This window comes from Anabrus simplex, chromosome 4 (assembly GCF_040414725.1).
Source record: "Anabrus simplex isolate iqAnaSimp1 chromosome 4, ASM4041472v1, whole genome shotgun sequence".
NCBI lineage: Eukaryota > Metazoa > Arthropoda > Insecta > Orthoptera > Tettigoniidae > Anabrus > Anabrus simplex.
Window position 1 is genome coordinate 255,070,898 of NC_090268.1, and position 19,176 is coordinate 255,090,073.

Here is a 19,176-nt window from a genome sequence, read left to right on the forward strand (position 1 = left end):
GATTAAAATTATTTACAGCCTAGATTGTACTGGCTCATCCCTCAACTTTACATACCGATTTTCATTACATTCTCTTCAGCCGTTTTCTTGTGATGCGTGTACATACATACAGACAGCCAGCCAGCCAGAAATTACGGAAAAGTAAAAAGTGCATTTCCTTGATACTTTAGACATGACTGATACAGAAATACCATTCTTTTCAAATTCTGAGCAATGTACAGACAAAACTCTTATTTTATATATATATAGATTTTCTCACATAATTTACGCATCCCAATACTTTTGGGTTCAAAGTGGAGAAAAAGAAATGTTCACGTATATGACTCACCCACTTCTTCAAACATCCATCACACAGCTCTGGATGCATTTCGAAATAAAGACTACTTAGGTAGCAGCTTTCCTCTTGTGAAACCGGGCATTCCAAATACAGGCAACGTGCTGTTATCAGCCAGTAGAAAATACCGTTGCACTAATTTAGTGAGAGAATCAGCGCAGAAGTGACTGGTGATGCTCTATTTCAGTCTGGCACAAACGTATTTTGTGAGTGTTTCGGGTACAGGACATGTGTTTTCTGTGATCTCAAAATTGTTTGTTCGTTCACAGTGAATAAGTATTTGAGTAATACTGCATCATATAAACTCGCGGTGATCAGTTATGCCGAAACATACGGGAATAGGGCAGTGGGCCGCAAGTATTCAGTGTCCGAATGCAACGTGCGCTACCACATTAACGCAGAGTGCACTTCAAGCGACCAACAAGTCTCGCAAAGCATTTTGCGGACCAAAAAGCGGCAAGTTTCCTAAAGTAGGAAAGGATCTGCTTAAATATATGATTTTGTTACACAACATCGGCACCGGGAGAGTTGGCCGTGCGGTTAGGGGTGCGAAGCTGTGAGGTTGCATCCAGGAGATAGTGGGTTCGAGTCCCACTATCGGCAACTCTGATGATGGTTTTCCATGGTTTTCAATGTTCACACCAGGAAGATGCTGGGGCTGTACCTTACTTAAGGCCACAGCCGCTTCCTTCCCATTCCCAAGCCTTTCCTATCCCATCGTCGTCATAAGACCAATCTGTGTTGATGCGACGTAAAGCCAATTCTAAAAGAAAAAAAACACACAACGTCGGATATGCCGTTTCTCACAAAATGCTGTATTTTAAAGGACGAGAAATAGCTGCTGCACATGGAATCAGTGTCTTGGATTTGAAGGTTAGCCGAGGCTTGATGAAGAGAAATAGACTTTCTCTTCGATGAAGAGCAGCATTATGCCACAATATGCCGAATGATTTCCACCAAAAATGTAATCGATTTTCATCGCTTTATGATTAAGAAGTGTAAAGTGAAGGAATATATGCTCTCCCAAATAGGAACCGCAGGTCAGACACCAAACAGTTTTCGTATGTCACAAAGTTGAACAATCGATAAGAAATGGACATCGAGTATTATTGTACAAGCTACCGGAAGCAAAAAAGAATGATGTCCTGGAATGCTTACCGTAACAGGTGATGGCAGAAATCTTGCACCTTTTGTTCTAAAACGTAAAACAATGTCTAAAGTAAAATTTCCGCGAGGATGCACGTTCGTATCCAAGAAAAAGGGTGGATGAACACGTCACTTGTACAAGATTGGATACGAATGGTTAGGTGAAATATAGCTGGGGTCCCTTCTTCGATGCCCGGCCCTTCTCGTGTTGGATAGTTTTCTTTTGTTTTGCCGGTATTCATTATAATATACTTACATGAATTGTACTTTTATTTAGCACACGTTTATTTCACTTCAGGTTGTATTGTCAGCTTGTAACGGGAAGAATATTTTCCAGTGTTGGTACTTCAAACCCACGTGTCCAACTTACCCTATTTAACTTTTCAGAAAAAATCTCATACTGGAATTTTATGCCAAATAACCATTAACCACAAATAAGTTTAAGCAATTGCATGTATATTATATTTGATGTATCTTTTAAATGTAAATTACTTGTAAATAATTTTTTTAATATCTGAATTCCTAGAATAATTTACGCATCCAAAATTTTTGCCTGTATTTTTTGTCAAAAAAGTGCGTTAATTACATGTGAAAATACGGTATTAATAATCTTTATGATCAGAAGCATTTTAATAGGTGACAAATTCAGCATGTTTGTAGCTTGTATTTGTATAATGGTGGTCAGATTTTTTTCCTAAAATTAGGATTTTTATGAACGAAATTGGCGTTTGTAAACCTGGGTAATACCCATCTATCTATATTGCCCCCATTTTTCTGACTAACTCAGCAGGCAACACGAGAGATCTTGAGGTGGATTGTTTGTTTGCGGCCTGTTTATATAATAGTGTTAGCGTTAATAATAACGATTAAGTGATGTATGCGAGGTTTTCCTATGACAAACATAATAAAGAAGTGTTTAAAAATTCTGCTCAATATTTTTACCAACAATTGTTCGAAAATCTCAAAAGAAAATCTTCAAAGAAATTGCCATGAAACTTTAAAAGCAGGGCACCAAGAGGAAGACTGATGAAAAAATCGTGGGCAGAAACAACACATTAGGGAACAGTTGAAGCTCAACAGCAAGTAACCTCATTATCGTTAACTACTGTTTATTTTCTGATGACAACACTTCCTTTAAATTGTTTGTTGGGTATGTGCAGTGTTAGTTTTGGTCAACTTCAATATTTTAGCGAGGGATACATGATGGACATGCTGTCACAGTGTTAATAACAGGAAAACTAATTATTTTGTTTGGTTGGTTTCGTGTCACATTTTTTCTTTAGTCCTTATTTGTTTTAAATAAAGTGGAGTTTGTTAGGTTTTGGCAACTTGATGTTGGATGTAATGCTTTTAAAATCCGCTCTCTGCAACTTACTCGTGTGAGTAAAGTGCATGTAAAATTACCATTCCTCTTTTACGTATCAAATATTAATTTTTTTTAAACCATCGGTATACGTTTTCGTACTACTAAATTCTCACAACTCGTTGCCATGTTAGCATTGGCCCGGTACGGTAGCCATTTTTCTCTGTATTGTGGGCTCATCCCTGACTCATATCCAGAAAGGGGACTAAGCAGTAGACGTACATTACGCACTAACCATCTTGTACGCAAGTTAACTAGCATTGCGAAGTCGCGACCTGCTTTATACTTCCTGTTAATATTTCATGACCTTTCAGGATATTTACCATATATCTGTACGATGTACCGTAATAATTCTTAGATTAATATTTTTCCCTTTTTACTTACCATATGTAGAAATTTCAGATTATTGGTCTTTCCTTAAATTAGATGGATATATGCTAATACAATAGAACCTTTGTGACACACGTGGCAGTGCGCCGGTCCCTCATCTCTGGGTTCCTAGGTTCAAATCCCGATCGCTCCATGTGAAGTATGTGCTGGACAAAGCGGAGGGGGGACAGGTTTTTCTCTGGGTTCTCCGGTTTTTCCTGACACTTTTCATTCCAGCAACACTCTCCGATATAATTTTGTTTCATCTGTCAGTCAGTAATCGTTGCCCCAGAGGAGTGGGACAGTCTTCAGCAGCCGGCGCAATTTCCATCCTCACCACTAGTAAAGGGCTTCATTCATTCCAATCCTCATCTGGTTGAAACGGGAAACAGGCTGTGGATTTTCATAGGCTAATACAAACATACAAAAATGACTATTCACAGATTTTCTGTTACTCAAAGAAATGGAAAATAACGAATTAACTTTTTGACGAGTGCACACGGCATTTGCCCTGCAATAATGCTGGCCGCATCCGAGTATGTATTTGACTGGTAAACAACCTCTGGGGAGTAAGAAATTTAAAAAAATATACATTACAGAAAACTTATTTATTACAACTTTGAGAGACTTCGAGACGCATGAAATTTCAAAAGTTTTTTAATATATCACCTTCACTAATATCTCTATTAGTTCATCTATCATATCATCACTTGTGCCCAGAAACTCCATAGCATCACTTGTAATTTACAAAAGAAGAAACATTCAGTTATATTTATGAAAACCAAAAATATTTATAGCTACAGTACAAAGAGCACAAACATCTATCCACATCGGCGGCAATCATAACACTGCTGTAACCTGTAGGCTAACGGCGTGCGAAACTCTTACACAAACTCTTCTGTCAGAGACCACCACCATACAGAACTAAGATTTGTACAGCGACACTATTCGATTAACTGAAAAAGTTCCAAAAAACGCCGCCAGGTGTCTCATTATGTCAGTAAGCAATTAAGCTCATAGTATTAATCTAAAACGACAAATGCCATGCTCCCTCGTGGGACCAAACGGCAAATGCCATGAGCACTCTATTGACTGTCCTTAGGTGCACTCATCAACAGGTTAAGGAGAAAACTGTGATATAAATTAAAATGCGATTTTGAACACAATTTGCAATCTTGTAATTCCGGCAGTGAAGATCCTCACTGACTTGGATGTTCATTCGTCTTCTTCACAACTGTAGCATATTTATGTAGTACACTGCAGGCAAACCAGTGACTTACACATAAAGTGCACACTATTTTACCCAAGAGGAAACCATCATCAGTGCATAATTCATTGATACAGAGTTAGTTACAGCTGTAGTTTCGCGTTGCTTTCAGCCGTGTAACAGTATCAACACAGCTAACTCATGTTAAATAATTACAGGGCCGTATCAGTCAATCATCCAGACTGCCGCCCTTGCAACTTCCGAAAGGCTGCTGCCCATCTTCTGATGAACCCTTCGTTAGTTCTCTCGACAGATACCCCTCCGATATGGCTGCACCTATGGTTCAGCTATCTGCTTCATTGGGACCCGCAAGCCTCCCACCGCGGCAAGGTCACATGGTTCACAGGTGAGGGTGTGATGACATGAAAATGAAATCCACAGCCTGTTTCCAGTCATTCGAGCGGGTCAGGAATAGAATAGAATGAATGAAGCGCCATCTAGCGCCAAGGATAGGAATTGTGCTGGCTGCCAAAGAGAGGGGGTGATGACATACGTGATGATATTTTGTTTTGTAGAACTTGGCCAATCCAAACAACTAGAGAAGAGATATTTCGCTCTCTCAGTATTTATATAGGTGACAAAGGGATCCAATAAGGAAAATGTGTGGGTTTCTCTACGGATGGAGCTCATTGCCCTTATAGGAAGACATAGTGGGGTTGTTTCTAGGGTGAAGGAAGTACATCCGGATATGGATTGAGTGCATTGTTTCATCCATAGGGAAGCATTGGCCTGCAAAGTAATGTCACCAGAATTTAAAACTGTGCTTGGGATCACTGTAAAGCTAGTCAATTTTATCAACGCTTGGACGTTAAATAACAGATTATTTTACACACTGTGTGATGAAATGGGCAGCGAATACACATAACTTTTACTACATTCTGAATTTGGCTGGCTTACCAGGGGCAAAGTATTAGCAAGGCTATTTAAATTAAGGAACAAAGTTTTATTGTTTGTACGTGAACATAATTCTGATTTTGCATCACTCATTGTTTACGAAGTATGGTTACGTAAGGAGACATTTGAGGCATTATAATTAATAAACTTGAAATCTGACGGTGTACGTCTTCGTATATCTGTATAATTTATTTGGACCTTTCGTATGTGTTGTTGGACCATATGCACGGCACATTTTACACTCCTATGTTGGTAACATAGTGTATTCAACTGCCTGAAATGTTTACGTTAACGCCATCTATGCACGCGCTGTGGAACTTGTGGTGAGTTTGAACGCTGTTAGACAGATAGTGCCTGACTCTCTGAACTGTCGGCTGTGCACCGAGCGCTCTGCGTTCTGAAAACGATTGTCTGCTTGTCTGCTATTTGAACTTACTGGAGTTAGACACCTTGTAATGTCTACGTTATATTGCAAGATGGATTTCGTTGCTACGGGAATCGGATAAAGTGGTGGGGTGCATCCCTTTTCAGGGATGAGTTGTCAATATAAATGTTTAGTTATATTTTAATTTGATGAAAAGGATGTAGAGTTTAATGTAGTATTTTGTCGTGTGACGGGTGGTTGCTTCATGCACTGTTCATTTATGGATTATTTGGTAATTTTGTGTTCTTCATTTCTGTAAGTACCTCCTCTCTTTATTTGTGGATATGTTTCTTTCTAAATTTTGTGTGTGCCTCGGTTTTGGTGTACTTATTTTGTGAGGCGTAATTTATGTTCCTTTCATTTTCGTCATGTGGACTTGTATTTTGAAGCCGTGGTAGGTGCATTGTGACGTCCGCTGATCTCTTGATGTGTTTGATCGTTTCCCATTTTATTTTATTTTTCATATTATTTGTTTTATTTCCACTAAATTTGTGTGTGTTTCTCGTGACGTTCCCTTCATGCTGGTGTTTTCATTCGATTTATCGCTGCCCGTACTTGTAAATTCTGCCTGTGTGTGACGTTACATTTTATTGTGACATCTTGTTTTATTTATTTTCATTATTTTATTTCGGGTTCATTTCTCCTCTGTTAGGGGACATTTCGAATTGTGCACCGAGCAATCTCTGTTGTCACTAATTTTCCCAAATAATTATTATTAAAAAGTTATTTAAGGGCTATTTGGTGACAACGTATTTCTGTATTATTCATTTTATGAGTAGTGTTTCTGTAGAATGTAAGGACATTGTTAATGGAGGGCTTTAATACGTTCGTGTCATCATTCTTGCTTTGTTGAGTGGCCTTATCACCTCGAACCGTGTCAGTTGCCATTGTTGATTATCTGTTCTTATCTTTGCTTGTCGTTACGTAACTGTTGTATTGTTGTTATTATTATCTTATCGGATGTTGAGTCTGCCTCTGGATGCCGTTGTGTATGGATCTAATTGTTGTTGTTGCTCTCTTATGAGCGTGTATTTGAGTATGTGATTACTAACATTTTAGTATTACCTGACCGGTTCTCTTTTGAAGTGTACGGCACATGAACGATGACTTCTCGTTCCTTTCTGTTTGTGGCTTTATATTGGTGATGCTTAATTTTCTATGCTATTCGGTTCTATTTCTGGGATATGCTATGTGACTGATATTTTTCGTCAGAGATGTCTTTGTGATTGATTCGTGCGACGCGTTTTGCATTTATCATTTTCTGCTACGCATTCGGTGTAGTGAACCCTCCATTAAGAATGGTCCTTAGACAATTTTTTTAAAAGTGTAGATAGCATGTAAAATGATATATTTTAGGTTTATTCAAGGAGCTCCTTTCTTAGTTAGGTCGCTAGGGTTAGTATTTCGTTTTTAAAATTTATATTCTTTTTAAATTTTCTACTATTTACATAAATTATTTATTTATTTATTCAAATTAAGAGATGATATATTTATTTGTTAAAAACTTCACTTTAGGATTATAAATTATTTATGCTAATTTAAAAAGCACCATATTTATCCAAATTTCTGTTTTTTTTTTTTTAAGAAACAGAATTATTATGTATTTATTTTTATTTACTCGAAACTTCAATAGTTCTCTAACTAGATAAAACATTTGTTTCACCTATTTATTTGCTGCTAAAGATGTAATGGTTTGAATTAATTTTTGAATTAATTATAGTATAGTTTTTTGAAAAGGATGTACAAATTTTTCTTGTAGATGCTTGTTTTGGTTCTCTTGTTGATCCCATCCTTTGTTCCTTGGGAAATGGGTCCCTTGTGTTAAATATTCACTCTTCCACATTTATTTTAAATTTTTCCTGTGTTTTGGTGGCATTTTGATTTTGTTGCTTCTTTGTTGTGATACGCTCACCCCATGGTGTCACTAGGTGGACATCATTTTGATATCACTTGTGTGAGGGGGCGTGTCATATTGAAGGAACTTCCTAGGAAATTCAATCTAGTGAAGAAGTCAGCTAAGGATAACATGATGACAAGTATAATTGGCAGTCATACAAATTTTAGTGAAAAATGGAAGGTTATATATTGGTACTTCAAGGCAGAAACAGGTTCTAAGAAGGACATTCCAGTAATCATTAATGAACAAGGGGAGTGTGTATGTGAGGATCAACAGAAGGCAGAAATCTTCAGTCAGCAGTATATGTATGTGAGGATCAACAGAAGGCAGAAATCTTCAGTCAGCAGTATATAAAGATTGTTGGTTACAAGGATAATGTCCACATAGAGGAAGTGGCTAATACTAATGAAGTATTGAAATTTATCTATGATAACAAAGACATTTACAAAAAGATACAAAAGTTGAAAAATGGAAAATCAGCTGGAATTGATAATATGGTATCTTGGGGGACATACTAAAGACAATGGTGTGGGATATAGTACCATATCTGAAGTACTTATTTGATTACTATTTGCGTGAAGGAGCTGTACCAAATGAATGGAGAGTTGCTATAATAGCCCATGTGTATAAAGGAAAGCCGAAAATTACAGGCCAGTCAGAAATGTGTTGCATATAAGCTTTGGGAAAGCATTTATTCCAATTATATTAGACATGTTTGTGAAATTTATAACTGGTTCGATAGAAGGCAGTTCGGGTTTAAGAAGCTTAACTTTTGGATCCAAGCAAGATATAGCAGATATCGTGGATTCAGGAGGTCAAATGGACTGTAGGCTATCGTGATTGACCTATCAAAGGCATTTGATAGGGAAGATCATGGATGACAACTGGCAAAAATGAGTGCAATCGTACTAGACAAAAGAGTGACTGAATGGGTTGCTGTATATCAAGAAAATAGAACTGAGAATTAGAGTAGGTGAAGCATCATCTGTTCCTCTAATCATTAAGAGGGAAATTCCTCAAGGCAGTATTATTGGACCTTTGTGTTTTCTTATATAAATAAATGATATGAGTAAAGAGCTGGAATCAGAGATAAGGCTTTTTGCAGATAATGCTTTACTGTTTAGAGTAATACATAAGTTATTAGATTGTGAGCAGCTGCGAAAAGACCTTGACAATGTTGTGATATGGACAGCAGACAATAGTATGATGATAAACGGGGTTAAAAGTCAGGTTGACCGGGCGAGTTGGCCGTGCGCGTAGAGGCGCGCGGCTGTGAGCTTGCATCCGGGAGATAGTAGGTTCGAATCCCACTATCGGCAGCCCTGAAAATGGTTTTCCGTGGTTTCCCATTTTCACACCAGGCAAATGCTGGGGCTGTACCTTAATTAAGGCCACGGCCGCTTCCTTCCAACTCCTAGGCCTTTCCTATCCCATCGTCGCCATAAGACCTATCTGTGTCGGTGCGACGTAAAGCCCGTAGCAAAAAAAAAAAAGTCAGGTTGTGAGAAAAGTCCTCTCAGTTTTAATTACTGCATTGATGGGATGAAAGTTCCATACGTGGATCTTCGTGGTGGTGGTTGTGGTGATTATTATTTCAAGAAAAAGTACAACTGGCAACCATCCTCTATATAACACTAATCAGAGAGAAAAAATAGAAGGCAACCAACACTTCGAAAAATGAAGATATCGGCCAAAGAAAGAAAAGGGCCACGAAGGGCGTGAAAATGAAAGACTCCCTCGGATTCGCAAACCTAATACCGTTGGGGTCAGAAATGAATAAGAGTTGACCAAACGAGGTTGGATAGGATAAATGAAAGTGAGGAGCCTGGCGCAAATAAGTGGAAGCAATGCCAGGACTCGACAAAGGTCCCCATAGTCGTCAACACTCCTAAGTTAAAAGCCCCTGGGGTCCCTTTTAATTGCCTCTTATAACAGGCATGGGATACCGTGGCTTTTATTCTACCGCTCCCACCTACTGGGAATGTCCCCAAATGGATATCTTCATTGGGGTGATCACATAAACGGGATTGTAAATGAAGGGTACACATCTCTGCACGTGGTTATGAGGGTATTTAGGGGTTGTAGTAAGGAGAAGAATGAAATAAGTAAATAGGACAGATAAAGTGAGAAATGATGAAGTGCTAAGTAAAGTAGGAGAGAAGAGACATCTGATGAAAACGATAAGGAAGAGGAAAATATCCTGGTTGAGTCACATACTATGTAGAAATTGTCTTCAACAGAGGGTGATGGAGGGAAAAATGGACTGAAGAAAAGGAAGAGGAAGAAGAAGGTTTGGAATGTTATCAGATGTCAAACAAGGGAGAAGCTATGAATAACTGAAACAAGATGCTCAGGACAGAGAATTATCGAGGATGTCCAGTTGATATCTGTCTCAAGACAGATTCATAGAAGAAGAAGAAGAAGAAGAAGAAGAAGAAGTAAGGATGTAAAGGAGAGGGCATATAAGTCTTTGGTAAGACCCCAACTAGAGTATGGTTCCAGTGTATGGACCCTCACCAGGATTACTTGATTTGAGAATTCGAAAAATCAAAAGAAAGCAACTGTATTTGTTCTGGGTGATTTCCGACAAAAGAGTAGCATACACAAGTATTTTTTTATTTTCCACTTTGTTGATACAGATTAAGTTGCTTAAGGCAACTTGTTGGTTAAAAGTGGTACATGTTTCGTATATTATCAACGTCTTCAACCACATAACACTGTTTAGATGAAACATACATATATTGACAAAGTATCAATGCTTTAGAGTAACATTACGAAAATGTTGCAAATTTTCAGATGGGTAGATTTGGAAGAAAGGAGACGAGCTGCCCGACTATGTGGTATGTGATATAGATGTTGATTCCCATAGGGAATTAAGTGGTATTAAGTGTTACGTTCCGAGCTGTCAATGGAGAGATGGCATGGAATGACATTAGTAGACGGATAAGTTTGAGTGGTGTTATTAAAAGTAGGAAAGATCACAATATGAACATTAATTTGGAATTCAAGAGGACAAATTGGGGAAAATAGTCGTTTATACGAAGAGGAGTTTGAGACTGGGAAGTTAGATGTTCAGTAAATTTCCACATTCTTTACAATTATTTAAGAAAAGGTGGTGGTGGTGGTGGTGGTGGTGGTGGTGAGTATTGTTTTGGGAGGATTCTGCTTAATCGTGCTCCCCTTCGCTTGCTGTACCTGTCTCCAGATCAGCTGTTCCCGTATCTTCTCCAGACTCACCGCTGCTGTCTCAAATCCAGGATTAATTATTATTCACTCGATTTCTTCTTCCAGCAGTGCATTCCATTTCCAGTACAGTTCTTGTATTTCTCTCACCTTCAGAACTGACTCTTTCCAGTCATCCACTGTTATGAATTCAATCATTTCTCTTGTCGATGATTTCAGTGTTGACAGAGAAACATGATAGACATTTTTATCGGCAATTTTACCTTTTATCCTGTTCCAGATTAATTCGATGGGATTTGGGTCAGGTAGATAAGCTGGTAATCTCAGTAGGGTGAAGCCAGCATCTTCAAATATCTTGTCAATACAGTATATTATTTTTTGTCTGAATTGCTTTGCACAAATTAGAAGTTCTGCTTTAGTAATTACTTAATCAAATGGTATAGCCTATTGTTATTTTGCAACCATGTATGCATGTCTGATTTTGAGTTGTTGGTTGAAGGCATTTTATGGTCTTGTCTGCTGTGGTTGGGAGCATTGTTGAGGACAATGATGCTTCTCTGGGGTAATCCTGGTATCAGTTGGATTTTAACCCATTTATAATAGTTCTCTTAGTTCATTCTTTTATGGTAGTCAGATGTGCTCTATTTTGAATCATAAATGAGACAAGCTCCCAGAATAAATCCCATCTCTCCACCAGCATAAGGCGCTGTCCAGGACTGTTATTTACACACACACCTGGCATATCATCGCTCTGCCAACACTTGAAGACAGTATAATGCGTATGAATCCATGTATCATCCATGTATACAACCGGTTTATTTTCTCCTTTTTCATTTCTTTTTGCTGTTCTAAGAAAAAAATGCCCTTTGAGCCACTATATTACCGTGTTCACACAATAAATTTATTTTATTCTTACACTTTTTAAACCTAAATCCAATTGACTTCACTATATTTCTAAGTGTTTCTTTGCATCCAGTGTATTTAATTTCTTGCTTGCAGAATTTTAGTAGTTTCCAACCTAAATCCAATTGACTTCACTATATTTCTAAGTGTTTCTTTGCATCCAGTGTAATTAATTTCTTGCTTGCAGAATTTTAGTAGTTTCCGTAATGTTGGAACTTCTTTTTTAATCTCAAAATATTCCTGAAATATCCTGCAAATAATACACTTATTCACATCGTCCAGTATAATTTTATTTACAGGTGGTTTACCGTTTTTATGAGGTGAACTGATTTTGCTCGTTCCACTTTCTTCAAGTTGGCTCTCTTTTCGTATGTTACATGTTGTTTTCTTACTACAGCCGGTAGAGGCAATGGCATGTTCAATAGCATTTGTAACCAGTATTTTCATACCTTCCTTCTTCTCTCGATCACAAAACTTAATGACATTGTAAATAACATGCCGAGCCTGTTCATATATTACTTTATTCAGTTTACGCTCCATTACTAGCCGATAACTGAACATAACCGGACTATTAGGACAGAAACAAAACTATCTGTTTTATTCTTCTTCTTGGTTATTTATTCTAACACATCATATGCCTGCTCTTTCAATTACAGATACACAGGGGTTTAGCTATATCAGTCTCAAAGTTCTCAAGTTCTCCAAACACAGCATGTTAAAGAACGTCACAATGTAAGTGGTGAGGCAGCATATCATCTAACCGGACCAACGAGCTAACGGTCTTTAATTTTGCACCAGTGATTCTATAATGCCCCCTTGCTTATGTGGCCACTTGAAACATGGCGGACGTTCTTTCAGTTGGCTTCAGCCAGGCAGCACTTCCACCTTCGATGTTATTGTAGTCAGTAGCTCGTTGAACCTGACTATACGGTATTTCCATGCACTCCGCGTATGTCACAACACTAGTTGACATTCTTTCTGCGGATCCACTCGCCATGGTCGGGCAATAGTACATGTTTTGTTCAGATTGACTAAACATCATCAGACCAGGCGAGTTGGCCGTGCGCGTAGAGGCGCGCGGCTGTGAGCTTGCATCCGGGAGATAGTAGGTTCGAATCCCACTATCGGCAGCCCTGAAGATGGTTTTCCGTGGTTTCCCATTTTCACACCAGGCAAATGCTGGGGCTGTACCTTAATTAAGGCCACGGCCGCTTCCTTCCAACTCCTAGGCCTTTCCTATCCCATCGTCGCCATAAGACCTATCTGTGTCGGTGCGACGTAAAGCCCCTAGCAAAAAAAAAAAAAAACATCATCAGCTACACTTTTTTGCTTTAGGTAGAAATTCATAAAAGTGCAGAGACATATTATACCATGTGAATCCTGAAACATTCTCTAACATCTAAAAAAAGATTAAGGTTGAACCTTTGAAAACATGGGAGGTGTCGAGGGGGGGGGGGGGGGGCAGATTAAGAATTTAGCTATGTCTATTTTGCTTAAAACTTACGGCTAATAAACATTTCTAAAAACATGTTATAATTGATGACTAGAGAATGTATTTGTTCCTTTTTGTGTTCCCATGACATGAAACATAGGAAGACACAACTAGGAATTTCCAGCCGGGCTGAGTGGCTCAGACGGTTAAGGCGCTGGCCTTCTGACCCCAACTTGGCAGGTTCGATCCTGGCTCAGTCCGGTGGTATTTGAAGGTGCTCAAATACGTCAGCCTTGTGTCGGTAAATTTACTGGCACGTAAAGGAACTGCTGTGGGGCTAAATTCCGGCACTTCGGCGTCTCCGAAAACCATGAAAGCGTAGTTAGTGGGACGTAAAACAAATAACATTATTATTAGGAATTTCCAGTTCAAACACAGTGCTATAAGAAGACAGTTTACATTTCTACTGGATGGATTTAGTTAAGACTGTTGTTGCAGCCAGGTGAAGGACACTGGATGATATCATGAAGAACAAGACATTCATGAATAGAAGAGAAAAGAAGAGGCTGATCAACAGGGTACTGGTACCATAAACTGATGTTGTTGATGATGATGATAATGATCAGGGTGGGAGTTGTGAATTGAGAGATCCTTTACTGTCAGGGGTATTTGAAAATCATGAGGAATTTTACATCGTGTTATTGGAAGTAAAACAACCTCGAATTATCTTTAACTTGTCTAAATGAGATTGCCGTAAACATTAATAAGGATTCGCTAAATATTCTCCAATTACCATCTGTATTCCACATGATAAGGTGTAAATACTATTCTAAACAATGCATACTAATATTCAGCAATGCAAGAAAGGAATTCTGTTCTTGTTTCATTAACACCATGGTCAAGTACTGTTTGTAAGTTGATATCTCTCTTGGAGAATAAATAAAATAAATAGGATAGACATATTTTATTGTAATGGAGTATTTTCATGATATCTGTAACTGTTGTGTGGAGACATCACTGTATTCTATGTTTTGTGGCTTAGTGTTAAAATTTTACTTTTTGTGTTATTCATGGAGGTTCATACTTTTACCTATTATCTGTTATGGTTTCATTTTAGTGAAGCCACTCTATTATGGTGCTTTTGGTTCTTATGCTCCATCATATGATTCTACATTTGCAAATCTAACAAAGGAAGAATCAGATCTTGTGTACCAGACCTATGGGGATGAAACTGCTGTACAGTACGCAGAAAGGTGAGAACTGATAATAATAGTTTGCTTTGTTTTGTTTTTTTCTCTGTATGTGTAAATGAAGGACATTCCATTTACTCACATAATTCTTGCCGTTGCAAAATTTACACATCTTGATTTTTTTTTTTAGTTCAAAGTGGGGGAAAAATATTTTTTCGTCTATCTGACTCTGCCTTTTTCTTGAGCATGTTCAGTGCAGCTCGATGAGTGTTGCGACATGTAGGTGGCAATTAACAGCCTTTCTATTTTGAAATTGGTATTTCCGACTTGCAGCACTCAGTTCAGTGTGAGTCAGCACTGACGTGATGCAGTAATGCTCTGTGCATTCTGTTACAAACATATATTCTACTGAGTGCTTTGCATGTTTGTTATTAAATCCACACTGAGTAAGTATGCAAGTAATACTGCATCTTGTAAACTAGTGGTAATCACTTACACCAAGATTCGCAGGAATAGAGCAGTACAGGTGCAGTGTGCAGTAGTGGCAGAAACAAAAACAATTCAACCTACCAACAAGCGTTGTAAGACATTTTGGGGCCCCAAAACCAGTTTCAGGGAGTAGAAGAGGAACTCCTGGAGTGAAATATAACATTTTAAAGGACATACAGTGTCTTGGATTTTAAGTTACGCTGAAGCTGGGTAGTAAAGTTTATGAGAACAAATAATCTTTCTCTACAATGAAGACTGTAATTGTGTCAAAGAATATTCTGAAGATATAAACTTTTAATATTTTGTGATAGGGAAACATAAAACGAACAATTATCTCCTTTCCAAAACCAGAAAAGCAGGAGTCCTATCAGCTTTGATAAGCACAAAGCCAAACAGTCAATATAAAAGGCAAAATTGTTATTGTAAGTATGATTGGAAGTGAGAACAGAGACACATAGTAATACAGTAGAACCTTGATAATTTGAAATCGGTTAATTCAAAATCCCGCGTAATTCGAAGTTCTCATTCTCAGAAACATGAGGTATGGTTTTGCATGCTATTTAAATTGTTTAATTTGAAATATGGATAATTCGTCATTTGAAGAACAATGTCGGTCCCATTACCGAAATTCAGACTTTTAATTCAAAACTGCCTTTACATTTTAAAAAAATAGTTTTTTTTTTTTTTTTTTTCAGAGTAATTTAAATTCAAAATTTATTCGTGCCATGATAAAACACATCTTCAGGAACATGCTGGGGTAGCTTTCAGTACTTTCACTCCATTGTGTCTGTAGTGTGCTTCATATTTGCTAATTTAGAGTAATAACGTAATTCTTTTGTATTCACCATTTTAAGGAACGCTATAAGATCTCGTAGCAGGCAATGTGCAGAGAAGCAGAATCCACGAACACTGTCGATGCCTACAGTTGCTGAAAAAGCGTAGCTCATATAATCAAATCGTACGCACCGAACAATATTGTCCAGTGCCGTTGAAACTGCATTTTTTTCTTAATGCCGAGCCCAAATGGACGTACAGTTTTATAGGAGGGAAGTGCCAGCCAGGAAATCATACAGTGGGGGGTTATTGTACTGTGTTGCAATGCACACGGAAACGAGATACTTTCTACCCTCATCATACGAAAGTTCGGTAAAGCACGATGTTTTAAGGGCATCTGGTACTTTCTGTGCAAGTACAGGACATCTAAAATGCATTCGGTACAGTAATCCAGTGAATAAAAGGACTTGCACAGGGAAGCCAGCATAGATTTCTTCTCGTCTTTGAATCTTGCTTTATTCTTCTTTCGTTGCATGAGGTTATGTTTATCAATGCGTTATCGAAGTGCATTATTTGAATACTGTAAATGCACCTTGTTGGATACATTTTGGAAAAAAAAATTTCCAGGCCATTTGAAAAGTTTAAACTGTGAATCGAGGTTAATTGCATGCAGTAATGGGTCTTAAAATATTTTGTGACACTGCAAGGGTTGGCATTTCGGAATTTCGAGTTGGCCGTTAATTCAAAATCACGCAATTCGAAGTCCGAATTTTGTGTCCCAGCGACTTTCAATTAACGAGGTTTTACTGTTCTTGCAATAACAATAAAAAACTTCCACTGTATGTGGTTCTGAAATGAAAAATCATGCTAAAAGTTAAATTTCCATAAGAGATCCACATTTGTGTACAAGAGAAAGGGTGGATGGACACATCCCTTGTTCACAATTGGATATGAACGATTTGGGGAAATTGACCTGGACCCTCTTTCAATGCCCATTTCTTCTCTTGTTGACAGCTATTGTAGCCACTCGATTGGCAATTTCAAGAAGTAACTTGAAAGGATGAAAACTGATTCTGTGGTTATTCTTGGTGTTCCATACTTCAACCCTGCAACATTTTAGTAAATAAGCCTTTAAAGGATATGTATGAATGCCCTGTCAGGGCTGAATGGTGCAAGGTGGGCACGAACATGTGGAACTTCTTTGTCAGTGATTATTGCATGCTTGGGACATGAGTTCTTTGGAGATAATTGAAAACAGTTTTGAATAATAATAATAATAATAATAATAATAATAATAATAATAATAATAATAATGTTATTTATTTTACATCCCACTAACTTCTTTGACGGTTTTCGGAGACGCCGAGGTGCCGGATTTTAGTCCCACAGGAGTTCTTTTACGTGCCGGTAAATCTACCGACGCGAGGCTGACGTATTTGAGCACCTTCAAATACCACCGGACTGAGCCAGGATCGAACCTGCCAAGTTGGGGTCAGAAGGCCAGCGCCTCAACTGTCTGAGCCACTCAGCCCGGCAACAACAGTTTTAAGAATACGGGAATCTCAAATGTGTTACAGGGGAATGAAGATGATTTGCTTTGGAAAGATGTAAATGGTGACAGCAGCAGTAGTTTGCAGTAGTGATGATGATTAATATATAAAGGGAAGGATTTTGTTCTTTTTGCTGATATGCCCAAAGACTTTAATATTACTTATCTACACTCTCAGAGCACACTGATGCTATGCAGAATATTGAACACTTTCGCGAATCGCCATGTTGTGGGCGCTTCAGCTTCGAATGCATGGCTAGCACGTGGCAGTGTTTACAGTTCCGTGCAAGTTTTCGAATCAAATAATATATGTTACTGGATTTGTTGTAGTATTTATTATATGTGACGGAGTGATAATATATTGTGAAATATTTTCAAGGAATGTGGGAGCTTATACATTACAGTAGATACATTGATCGGCAATATTAAAGGGAAGTAAGTTATGCCTTACGTATGGAACGGAAAGATATTCTCCAGGGTGAATTTGTGTGCAACCTTCTTTTTTACAGATCGCTACCAGAAGAGATCTGGTATTTCTTATCACATGTGTTGTAGAAATTGAACTGTTATAAAATGACTTTTAATTATCTTAATCGAGAACTAGACAGGTTATAGGGTGGTTGATTCAAAGAACGTATGGATATGAAATTTAGAATGTTTAGGCTTCCTCCTCCTCTTCTTCTAGTTTCCCATTTTCCAATTCATCAGAGATAATTGTTTAGAACTAAACGGCTGTTCTATAAAGCATACATATTTTTCATGCAGACTGTGTGCCAGTATTACAAATTTGATAAACCTGGTCCTAGAATCCATAAGATATTAATGATAAAGCTTGATAAAACCCTTTTAATATTGGAATAAGGTATTGCTTCAAATTATCATCTCCGAAAGCCGTGAAAGTTGTTAGTGGGACTTAAAGCAAATAAAATCATTATCAAATTATTATCAATCATCTGAAAAAATTATTTATTGTTATCGGATGTCTTATGTTCTCGATTTTGTTCACATTGCTTTATAATAAAAGAATGCAATTGTTAATACGCTTTCCCAGAAAAATCTGACAATATAAAGTATGAATAAAACTCATTACAATCTTGTCAATCTTAGAAAACGCTAATGAAAATAACTGTTTAACTATAATATTAATCTTTTTGCAAGTGGTTTACATTCAACTTCATTCTGGTGTAAATCATGGTGCTCATATTAGAGAAAAAAGTAGAACGCACTTTCAATTTTTGTGTGCTCAGATAACGTTATGAAGAGGGTCCGACTCGGCTGAATGGTCAGCGTACTAGCCTTCAGTTCAGAGGGTCCCGGGTTCGATTCCCGGCCGGGTTGGGGATTTTAATCGCTTCTGATTAATTCTTCTGGCTCGGGGACTGGGTGTTTGTGTCCATCCCAACACTCTCCTCTTCATATTCACACTACACTACCAACCACCACAGAAACACGCAATAGTGATTACATCCCTCCATATAAGGTTGGCGGCAGGAAAGGCATCCGGCCGTAAAACAGGGCCAAATCCACACGTGCGACGCGGTTCGCACCCGCAACCCCACATGTGTGGGAAAAGCGGTAGGAAAAGAAGAAGAGAATATTATGAGGAGGGTTTTACATCTTAAATTATAACATTCTTACTTAGGCGTAAACCATTCTAAGAAAATCAAACTAACCCTACTCATTCATTTCATTTTAAGAAATACACAGTAGAGGTAAGCTACACCAGTCTAATGAATGTCAGGCAGCATTTACCTAAGTCCAAATCACATAGAAATGATCATGTAAGTTCTACTCATCCAATTACGTTATTTCATATCCAAACCAAAACAAACCATATGGCATAACAGGTCCAATAGGCCATGGCCTATCTAGCGGCCACAGTTGTTCCTAGGCATTCCCTTACTGTTTCTGTTACAGCATCCCTATTTGCCACCCATTCTCTTTCTATATCCTGAACCTGCA

General features: G+C 38.0%; 1 protein-coding gene across 1 annotated transcript in view; it reads left to right on the forward strand.

Moving 5' to 3' along the window:
- Positions 1 to 19,176, forward strand: part of Brd7-9 (Bromodomain containing 7/9) — a 126,824-nt gene that overhangs the window by 81,419 nt on the left and 26,229 nt on the right. Inside the window, exon 8 of the mRNA XM_067145504.2 lies at positions 14,330 to 14,465. Coding sequence (XP_067001605.2) covers positions 14,330 to 14,465 — 136 coding nt within the window. The remainder of the gene's footprint in view (positions 1 to 14,329; positions 14,466 to 19,176) is intronic.